Below are 11,419 nucleotides of genomic sequence, written 5' to 3'. Positions count from 1 at the left end.
AAGTGGCCCGCCAAGGCAATCGACAGGAAATGGTGGAGAAAATGGGACAGGTGGAGGGAGTGGTATGCAAAATGAAAAAGGATAGTTTACTTTTTAAAAATATATATTAAAAAGTGAGGGGAAAAAAGAAGGTGTAGTGTGCGCTGCAACAGAGATAGACCTAGTAGCTAGTGAATATCCTGGCAAGTGTTCACAGGTTTATAGGGATCATATCAAAGATTTCAGGAAACAGGAAATTCCAAGTTCCCTAATAAACGCTGAATTCTTGACTACCAGCTTTCCTGGCCCTAAGCTCATACCAGAAACAAAGCGAAATAGATGAAAATAATGTAGAATTAAAATTATATAAGTGACCCGGTCGGTGGTGGCACACGCCTTTAATCCCAGATCTTAGGAGGCAGAGGCTGGCAGAAATCTGTGAACCAGTTCCAGAACAGGTTGTGAACTTTACTATACCTGGAGTGAAATTCAATCCAGACATGGAGGGCGCACCTGTGGTCGCGATCATGCGACATGAAGACAACCTGCCTTGGATCTGGATCTTAAGGCTAGAAGACACAGACTTTTCATCCACATCTTGGCCTGAAGGAACCAGTTTTTCATGCAGATCGTTCTTGTTTTGTTTTGTTATTTGGGAAAGGGTTTATCTGTTTTCTTTTGGGGCCTGCCCTGCAACTTGCTCTGTAGACCCGGTTGACCTCGAACTCACAGAGATCCTACTGCCTCTGCCTCCTGAGAGCTGGGATTAAAGGCACGTGTCACCACCCCTTATCTTGATCCAGATCTAAAGGCCAGAAGACACACCCCATTAATCCAGATCTGGGCCACACCTTCTCCTGGAAGCCTATATATTAATGATGGATGAAGAAAGGTTCAGTCTTTGCTCACTTGCCCTCGCCTTGTCAGCACAACCATTCCTTCACTGGAGTCTACTTCTTCAGGATTCCAGGATACACAGAAGACCAGCCGAGATAGCCAGCCCTGGTGGGACTGAGCAGCCACTGGATTCTGAACTTCCATTCATAGCCATCCATTGTGGGACTACGGCCTGTAAGTCATAACCTTAACCTCCTATATATATTCATTTTATATGGCTGTGACTCTAGAGAAGCCTGACTAATCAGGGTTAGTGTTAGGGTTGGGGTTATCCAGTATCTAGTTCTTCAATTAAGCTGGCTATGGCTACAGGAATTGTTTTACAACTGTCAGGGAGGAAAATTATCCCAGCACTCAACATCTTAACTTTTATAAGAAAAATATTACATTAAGAGAGGGATTACAATAAAGTCATTTCCAACTGTGAACAAGGATTTGGTTCTTAATACTGTTTACTTTAGTACTGTTTAACTGTTTAACTTAGTACTGTTTAACTCAGAACACAACACTCCTATCCCAGGCCCCTTAACAAGAGGCAATTTTCCTCTAACTTTTCTCAGGTAAAGTTTTTTTCGGAAAAGGATTTCTCTGTGTAATAGCCCTACTTGTCCTTGAACTAGCTTTTTTTTTTTTTTTTTTTTTTTTGCTTGTTTTTGTTCTTTGGGGCTGTGTTTCTCTGTGTAACTCTGGCTGTCCTGGAACTCACTGCAGACCAGACAGGCCTCGAACTCACAGAGATATGCCTGCTTCTGCTTCCCGAGTGCTGGGATTAAAGGTGTACACCACCACCGCCTGTCCACTTGTGATTTCAATACAGGATTTTCTTTTTAATAGTCTCTCAACTGTGATGGAAATGGCTTTATGAACAGGCTGGCATCCAACACAGAGATTAGCCTGCCTCTGCCTCTCCATTGCTGGGATCAAAAGGGTGAGCCACCACCACCACCCGGCTCCCCTAGAAGTTTTAACACTCATTGGTTTATCTGTAGGCTGGATTGTCTGATAATTTGATTACCTATCTCTCCTCCTATGTAAAAGGCGAATTTGAAGAGAAAGACTGGCATTTCCAGCAATTCCGGGCCTGTCTACATCTCAGTAGTGGAATCTTTCTGACCAGCTCTGAAACCATGGAGGGACCTTCAGGAAACTTATTTCCAAGCCAGCCTTTGATCGTGAGTACATAATTCATACTAATTGTAGAATGTTCATTCTTGGTTTGTTTTTTTTTTTACATATAAACCTTTCTAATTTAATGCCTAGTTGTAATCGGCACAAACTATTAACTACTTGTTAAAATTTGCTGGAAGAAATTTCAAATATACTTTATCAGCTCCTAATGACAAGGCGTCTTTGTGTGAAATGCTTTGGTGGATGATTTTTATCCTGACATGAACATCTAGAGTGTTCCTCCATAAACTTAGATGGAGGGAATCAGTGTGTAGAGACCCCTAGCTTCCTATCCGTAATAGTATCAAATCTAGATGTTCCTGAAGCCCGATGATGAGAGTCTTTATTGTAGCAACATTGGGAACCCAGCACACATTGTAATTCTGGGCCCCACCCTAGAAATTTTTGGGTTACAGGTATTTGACATTTAGAAATTTTCACAGAAGACTTTAGCCCATCCTGTGATCTGAGACCCATTTCTTCAGAGAAAAGGGATAATAGAAGAACCACGAGCTGAGAAAATTCAGCATAACTCTTAGTAGTTTCCATCCATGTGTTATTTACATTTTACTTTCTTTTTAAAGGGAAGGCTCACAAGGAGTATAATACCTCCGAAATTACAGAAGAGGATCCAGGCTGTCCGGAACAAGCACAAGAGCAAACGCCGAGCGAGGGCAACTTCTCCTGTGACCAGTTGCATCTTCAAAAGTTCTGTGACCAGAATAACGGCCCACCCTGAAAATACCACCAGGCACAAGAGGCAAGAGGAGACGCTGGAGAAACCCCAGCAGCTCTGTACATTCAGGAGGCTGCAGGAATATCACATTGAAGACGGTACAGGGAACCTACTAGGTCCACTGTGTCTTTCTAATCCCGCAAAAAGAACTGCACGAAGGATGCGGGCTGGAGCCATGGTTCCTAGTGGTGTCAGTGGTCTGCACACTTCAAGGTTCACCTCTGTCGAGTCCCCGAGGTCAGAAGGGACAGTGCGAGGGGCTCGTGAGCAGTCGCCACCTCCATCCTACAGTCAAGGGGTGACAGTGCCAATGGCTCTTGAGATGTCGCCATCTGTTAACCTTCAACAAGTAACTGCTGCGGATATCCGGAGACAGTCCCGGAGGGTGGCGAGGGCCAGGAAGAGACTGGCGGAGGCCTTAGAATTAGACAGGCTTGCCAGGCAGGAAGAGAACATGGAGGGATGGAGTGGTGATGACTAAGTGGAAGAAGCAAAGGTGGAAAGTGTGAGCATGGTGGACTCCACGAAGGAACTTCCTTTTCTTTGTAGGGCTTTTGGGTTTTATTTTGTTTTTCGATATAGGTTTACTCTGGGTAGCCCTGGCTGTCCTGGAACTCTGGAGATCAGGCTGGCTATGAACCAAGAGCCGCCAGGGGTTTGGTTTTAAATAAAGGCTTGCACCGCTACCTCCTATAGCATTAATTGTCTGTTTCAATAAAACAACCCTACCCTGATGATTGAATACCCCAATGCCTCCATTTAAAGCTCTTTTTAAAAGGTAAAACTGTAACCAGTGTTGATTTTTATTTTTTACTTTTATTGTTTTTTAAGGCAGGCTTTCTCTGTTTATCTTTGGATCCTGTCCAGATAATCTCTTTGTAGACCAGGCTGTCCTTGAGCCCACAGAGATCGGCTTGTCTTTACCTACTCAGTGCTGGGATATAAGGTGTGAACAACCACCTCTTGGCCTGAAGATTATATCTTGATAATACCTCCTACTTGTTACTGTCTGATTGCTAAAGCATCACTAGGTGAGCATTTCTTACTCAAACAATGCATGCCCAACATTTTGTCATTGTGATGTTACCATCTCTACAGGCTCAAGAACTCCAACTGAGTTTTTTTTAAGTGAACAATTTCTTTTCCCTTTCTTTCTTTGTTTCTCTCTCTCTCCCTTTCTTTTTATCTCTCTTTCTCTTGCCTTTCTTCCTTCCTTCCTTCCTTCCTTCCTTTCTTTCTTTCTTTCTTTCTTTCTTTCTTTCTTTCTTTCTTTCTTTCCTTTCATCTCTCTCTCTCTCTCTCTCTCTCTCTCTCTCTCTCTCTCTCTCTCTCTCTTTCTTTCTCTCTTTTCTGAGACAGGGTTTCTCTGTCTATCCTCGAACTAGCTCTTGTAGAACATGTTGTCCTCGACATCACAGAGATCCCTCTGCCTTACTTAGATCCACCTGCCTCTGCCTCCCGAGTGCTGGGATTAAAGGCGTGCACCACCACCATTGGCAGCAATTAATTTTTGAAAGTGGAATTACATAGATAATCTCTTTCTGTGGGCTTCACTTTCCTACTGAAAGCAGGGACTATAGAGAGCTAGTGAAAAATGCAAATCTTGGACCTGCTGAAGGAAAAGCAGGCATTTGGACAAGATTTTCAGTTATCCTGGTGCACAGCAGAGGTGGAAAATCCTGGCTAAGGGATGTAGCCCTCCCAGGGAGGGAAGGCATCACGTTAGTCTTCTAGGAGTCAGCAAAACAGCGAGCACCTGTTAGAGCCTAAAGACCACGTCTGTTCACTGTTTCCATGATGCAGTGGTGAGTCTCCTGGCAAAAGCCAATCCAGATGCTATGAGTTCCAGATAACTGTAGACCCAATTTGCCTTAAATGTTCAGTTGGAGATTCTGGCTCACCCCTGCCTTGTCAGGGAATCCCCGTTCCCCGCCCCAGCCCTGCCTGATTAGAGTCTCCAAACAAAGGAAAGGTGCCCCAACATCTATTCTTGCATTGTTGGTAAGTACTGAAGCTTCCTACCTTGAAATTGGCAGCCACCTAAGTCTCCACCTAAGCGCTCAACTTTTGTTCAGACTTGGGCTCCAGCCCACCTTGTGGTGGACACATCATCACCTCTTGCCTTCAGCCTATAAAATCTCCCTGTTTTAGTTCAGGGGGACTTCTCTCTCTTGCCTCGATCTCTGGAACCTGAGAACCCACACTGAGTTGTTTTCCTCAATAAATATTTTGCTAAACTTTTTCAATTTGGCTCAATCTGACTTACTGTGTTGGCGCAGGAGCGTATCATTGTGTGGAGGTGCAGAAAACCTATTCTTAAACATTAGCAGAAATGTATACTTCTGAATAGAAACACAAAATAAATAAAGAGAAAATCAAATTTAGCATCTGGATCCAAGATGAAATTTGGAGCCAGGAGAACTAAGCCATCTTGGGGCCCTCGGCACAGGAGGCCTGCAGGATGAACAGGGAGATCCATGTGTGCAAAGGCAGCCACTGAGAACAGGGTGAGAAACTGAACAAAGGGCCAGCTTAGCACTGTTCCAGAAGAGATCTTGTCACTGCAGATGACAGCCCTCAAATTTGGTAAGAAGCATACACATTTTTTTAAAAAGGAGGCAAAATGATTAGGAGCAATAGGATTGAATTATCCCCCTTCAGAACTGAAGATAGCTAACTACATAGTTATCAAGACAATCATGATTAGCTCACAAGACATTTACATACAGGTCAGACTTCCTACACAGCAGGAATCAAACAGTTAAAAACATAAGGGAACTTTTAATATTTACATGATAAAAATAAAATGCTCAGAAATTTCAAAATTATTATATATCACATACATAGTTAATTAACCAAAGGAGAGTTATGCTGGGGCTTGATTGTGAGATTTGCTATATTGATTCTCATATTGTTTTGAAAATTAATCAGCTCTAGTAAAAGAGCAAAGGCCTTTTGACAAATCAATGATATTATATTTTTCCTAGAAAATATAAACACAAAAAAGAAATACAAAGAGAGGGAGAGAGAAAAGGAAAAGACAGAAAGGAAGAAAGAAAATCTAGCAGAAAGGTAGATCATTCTATATGCATTAATATATTTATGGTTAGTTAGTGTATTGATAGAGTGCCATATATAGTACATAACGGTGTGTGTTCTGTAGTAATAAGAGCAGCGGGGCTGTGTCCCCAACACCCCAGCCGCCTGCTCGGCTAGCTTATGCCCCGAAATAATTACACGGACACTGTATTCTTTTAATCACTGCTTGGCCCTTTAGCTCTAGCCCTTACTGGCTAATTCTGATATCCCAATCAACCCATCTCTAATAATCCCTGAGCACCGGTCTTACCAGGAAGATTCTAGCCTAAGTCCATCCTGGGTCGGAGCTGGGGCATGGCGTCTCTCTGAGGCGTCTGCTCGGGAGAGGAGATCTGTGGAGTCTGAGCTCACTTCCTCTTCCTCCCAGCGTTCTGTTCTGTTTACTCCTCCTACCTATGTTCTAACCAATAAAATGGGCCAAGGCAGTTCCTTTATTAGCCAATGACCTTCCTCCAAGAGTGTTCATATGTTATATCAACAGCACATTAATGCTTTTGTTGAAATAACTATGACAATTGACACAATATCGCACAATGCCATAAACAGATCTACATAGCAGAAGTAGCCAAAGGATGTGTGCGTGAACCACTAGAAATGTATAAATAAGAAGGTGCAGTCTGGAATCAAAATACCTGAGGACGCAGAAATACCACTCTTGGGCACATACCAAAGGATGCTCAATCATATTAAAAAGGATATTTGTTCAACTATGTTCATAGCAGCATTATTCGTAATAGCCAGAACCTGAAACAACCTAGAAGCCCCTCAAGTGAAGAATCAACAAAGAAAATGTGGTACATTTACACAATGGAGTACTAATCAGCGGTAACAAACAATGACATCGTGAAACTTGTGTAGAAATGAGCAGTGGGCTGCATTCCCGTCCAGCTCCCGCACGGCTAGCTCTATACCCGAAATAACAACATGGAAACTGTATTCTTTTAAACACTGCTGGGCCCATTAGCTCTAGATTCTTACTGGCTAATTCTCACATCTTGATTAACCCATTTCTAATTATCTGTGTAGCACCACGAGGTGCTGGCTTAACGAAAGGATCTTAACCTGTGTCCATCTTGGAGAGGAGAGCTATAGCATCTGCCTCACTTCCCTTCTTCCCAGCATTCTGTTATGTCTACTCCACCCACCTATGTTCTGACCTATGAGGCCAAGCAGTTTCCGTATTAATTAACCAATGAAAGCAACAGAATTATAGAAGACCCACCTACAGCAGATTTGCATGCAAATCGATGGAACTAGAAAAAAACATCCTGAGAGAGGTCACCCAGACCCAGAAAGGTGGACATGATATGTATTCACTCGTAAGTGGACACTCGCTCTAAAGGAAGAAAAACGAGCCCATACTCCTGAATTTTAGAGAAGTTAAGTAACAAGGTGAACAAAGAGAAACATCTATAAATTCCACTGGAAAGGGGAAATAGACAAGAATCTCCTGACAAAATTGGGTGCATGGGGATTTGGGAGAAGGAAGAAAGAAGGGGAAGGGAAAATGGGAAGAGGGGGAGGAGAGAGAGGGAAAGAGGTGGTTGCAATGTGGGAAGGATAGAGATGGAGAACGAGGAAAGACACATTTCATTGATGGCCATTATAGGGCTAGCAAGAAACCTGGCACTAGAGAAATTCCCAGGAATCCACAAGGATGACCCCAGCTAAGACACTAAGCAATAGAGGAGAGGATGCCAGAACTGGCCTTGCCCTGTAGTCAGACTGATGTCACCATTAATGTCACCATAGAACCTTCATCCAGCAACTGATGGAGACAGGGGCAGAGATCCACAGCAGAGCAGTGGCTGATTTCCTGAACTCCAGTGGAAGAGTGGGAGGATGAGAATATGAGCAAAGGGGTCAAGACCATGATGGAGACACCTACTGAGAAAATTTTCTGAGCTCCAGTAAGACAGGGAAGGAACTACAATAGGATCATGCTAGAACACCTGAATGTGGGTGACAGCTGTATGGCTGGGGCTGAATGTGGGGCCACTGGCACCGGCAACAAGATTTATCCCTGCTGCTTGTACTGGCCGTTTGGAACCCCTTCTCTTTGCATGAACCTTGCTCAGCCTGGATATAATGAGGTCTTTCCTCAGAGACATGTGCCTCGCCCTTCCTGGGGAGTAGATGGGGGATTGTTAGGGGGAAATGGTGGAGAAAATGGGACAGGTGGAGGGAGTGGTATGCAAAATGAAAAAGGATAGTTTACTTTTTAAAAATATATATTAAAAAGTGAGGGGAAAAAAGAAGGTGTAGTGTGCGCTGCAACAGAGATAGACCTAGTAGCTAGTGAATATCCTGGCAAGTGTTCACAGGTTTATAGGGATCATATCAAAGATTTCAGGAAACAGGAAATTCCAAGTTCCCTAATAAACGCTGAATTCTTGACTACCAGCTTTCCTGGCCCTAAGCTCATACCAGAAACAAAGCGAAATAGATGAAAATAATGTAGAATTAAAATTATATAAGTGACCCGGTCGGTGGTGGCACACGCCTTTAATCCCAGATCTTAGGAGGCAGAGGCTGGCAGAAATCTGTGAACCAGTTCCAGAACAGGTTGTGAACTTTACTATACCTGGAGTGAAATTCAATCCAGACATGGAGGGCGCACCTGTGGTCGCGATCATGCGACATGAAGACAACCTGCCTTGGATCTGGATCTTAAGGCTAGAAGACACAGACTTTTCATCCACATCTTGGCCTGAAGGAACCAGTTTTTCATGCAGATCGTTCTTGTTTTGTTTTGTTATTTGGGAAAGGGTTTATCTGTTTTCTTTTGGGGCCTGCCCTGCAACTTGCTCTGTAGACCCGGTTGACCTCGAACTCACAGAGATCCTACTGCCTCTGCCTCCTGAGAGCTGGGATTAAAGGCACGTGTCACCACCCCTTATCTTGATCCAGATCTAAAGGCCAGAAGACACACCCCATTAATCCAGATCTGGGCCACACCTTCTCCTGGAAGCCTATATATTAATGATGGATGAAGAAAGGTTCAGTCTTTGCTCACTTGCCCTCGCCTTGTCAGCACAACCATTCCTTCACTGGAGTCTACTTCTTCAGGATTCCAGGATACACAGAAGACCAGCCGAGATAGCCAGCCCTGGTGGGACTGAGCAGCCACTGGATTCTTGAACTTCCATTCATAGCCATCCATTGTGGGACTACGGCCTGTAAGTCATAACCTTAACCTCCTATATATATTCATTTTATATGGCTGTGACTCTAGAGAAGCCTGACTAATTAGGGTTAGTGTTAGGGTTGGGGTTATCCAGTATCTAGTTCTTCAATTAAGCTGGCTATGGCTACAGGAATTGTTTTACAACTGTCAGGGAGGAAAATTATCCCAGCACTCAACATCTTAACTTTTATAAGAAAAATATTACATTAAGAGAGGGATTACAATAAAGTCATTTCCAACTGTGAACAAGGATTTGGTTCTTAATACTGTTTACTTTAGTACTGTTTAACTGTTTAACTTAGTACTGTTTAACTCAGAACACAACACTCCTATCCCAGGCCCCTTAACAAGAGGCAATTTTCCTCTAACTTTTCTCAGGTAAAGTTTTTTTCGGAAAAGGATTTCTCTGTGTAATAGCCCTACTTGTCCTTGAACTAGCTTTTTTTTTTTTTTTTTTGCTTGTTTTTGTTGTTTGGGGCTGTGTTTCTCTGTGTAACTCTGGCTGTCCTGGAACTCACTGCAGACCAGACAGGCCTCGAACTCACAGAGATCTGCCTGCTTCTGCTTCCCGAGTGCTGGGATTAAAGGTGTACACCACCACCGCCTGTCCACTTGTGATTTCAATACAGGATTTTCTTTTTAATAGTCTCTCAACTGTCATGGAAATGGCTTTATGAACAGGCTGGCATCCAACACAGAGATTAGCCTGCCTCTGCCTCTCCATTGCTGGGATCAAAAGGGTGAGCCACCACCACCACCCGGCTCCCCTAGAAGTTTTAACACTCATTGGTTTATCTGTAGGCTGGATTGTCTGATAATTTGATTACCTATCTCTCCTCCTATGTAAAAGGCGAATTTGAAGAGAAAGACTGGCATTTCCAGCAATTCCGGGCCTGTCTACATCTCAGTAGTGGAATCTTTCTGACCAGCTCTGAAACCATGGAGGGACCTTCAGGAAACTTATTTCCAAGCCAGCCTTTGATCGTGAGTACATAATTCATACTAATTGTAGAATGTTCATTCTTGGTTTGTTTTTTTTTTTACATATAAACCTTTCTAATTTAATGCCTAGTTGTAATCGGCACAAACTATTAACTACTTGTTAAAATTTGCTGGAAGAAATTTCAAATATACTTTATCAGCTCCTAATGACAAGGCGTCTTTGTGTGAAATGCTTTGGTGGATGATTTTTATCCTGACATGAACATCTAGAGTGTTCCTCCATAAACTTAGATGGAGGGAATCAGTGTGTAGAGACCCCTAGCTTCCTATCCGTAATAGTATCAAATCTAGATGTTCCTGAAGCCCGATGATGAGAGTCTTTATTGTAGCAACATTGGGAACCCAGCACACATTGTAATTCTGGGCCCCACCCTAGAAATTTTTGGGTTACAGGTATTTGACATTTAGAAATTTTCACAGAAGACTTTAGCCCATCCTGTGATCTGAGACCCATTTCTTCAGAGAAAAGGGATAATAGAAGAACCACGAGCTGAGAAAATTCAGCATAACTCTTAGTAGTTTCCATCCATGTGTTATTTACATTTTACTTTCTTTTTAAAGGGAAGGCTCACAAGGAGTATAATACCTCCGAAATTACAGAAGAGGATCCAGGCTGTCCGGAACAAGCACAAGAGCAAACGCCGAGCGAGGGCAACTTCTCCTGTGACCAGTTGCATCTTCAAAAGTTCTGTGACCAGAATAACGGCCCACCCTGAAAATACCACCAGGCACAAGAGGCAAGAGGAGACGCTGGAGAAACCCCAGCAGCTCTGTACATTCAGGAGGCTGCAGGAATATCACATTGAAGACGGTACAGGGAACCTACTAGGTCCACTGTGTCTTTCTAATCCCGCAAAAAGAACTGCACGAAGGATGCGGGCTGGAGCCATGGTTCCTAGTGGTGTCAGTGGTCTGCACACTTCAAGGTTCACCTCTGTCGAGTCCCCGAGGTCAGAAGGGACAGTGCGAGGGGCTCGTGAGCAGTCGCCACCTCCATCCTACAGTCAAGGGGTGACAGTGCCAATGGCTCTTGAGATGTCGCCATCTGTTAACCTTCAACAAGTAACTGCTGCGGATATCCGGAGACAGTCCCGGAGGGTGGCGAGGGCCAGGAAGAGACTGGCGGAGGCCTTAGAATTAGACAGGCTTGCCAGGCAGGAAGAGAACATGGAGGGATGGAGTGGTGATGACTAAGTGGAAGAAGCAAAGGTGGAAAGTGTGAGCATGGTGGACTCCACGAAGGAACTTCCTTTTCTTTGTAGGGCTTTTGGGTTTTATTTTGTTTTTCGATATAGGTTTACTCTGGGTAGCCCTGGCTGTCCTGGAACTCTGGAGATCAGGCTGGCTATGAA

The 11,419-nt window shown here is 43.7% G+C and overlaps 2 protein-coding genes across 2 annotated transcripts; both read left to right on the top strand.

Moving 5' to 3' along the window:
* Positions 1-2,357: 2,357 nt before the first annotated feature.
* LOC142846860 (methyl-CpG-binding domain protein 3-like 2B) lies at positions 2,358-3,260 on the top strand. Its single transcript, XM_075967642.1, has 2 exons — positions 2,358-2,459; positions 2,628-3,260. Exons 1-2 carry the CDS (start codon positions 2,358-2,360, stop codon positions 3,258-3,260), a joined length of 735 nt encoding a protein of 244 aa, XP_075823757.1.
* A 7,098-nt stretch (positions 3,261-10,358) lies between these two features.
* LOC142846859 (methyl-CpG-binding domain protein 3-like 2B) lies at positions 10,359-11,261 on the top strand. The gene is made up of 2 exons (XM_075967641.1): positions 10,359-10,460; positions 10,629-11,261. Exons 1-2 carry the CDS (start codon positions 10,359-10,361, stop codon positions 11,259-11,261), a joined length of 735 nt encoding a protein of 244 aa, XP_075823756.1.
* Positions 11,262-11,419: the final 158 nt, after the last annotated feature.

The sequence above is a fragment of the Microtus pennsylvanicus genome, chromosome 3, assembly GCF_037038515.1.
Source record: "Microtus pennsylvanicus isolate mMicPen1 chromosome 3, mMicPen1.hap1, whole genome shotgun sequence".
Lineage (NCBI taxonomy): Eukaryota > Metazoa > Chordata > Mammalia > Rodentia > Cricetidae > Microtus > Microtus pennsylvanicus.
Note: the sequence above shows the minus strand (reverse complement) of the source record. Positions and strands in the feature narration are given on the sequence as shown.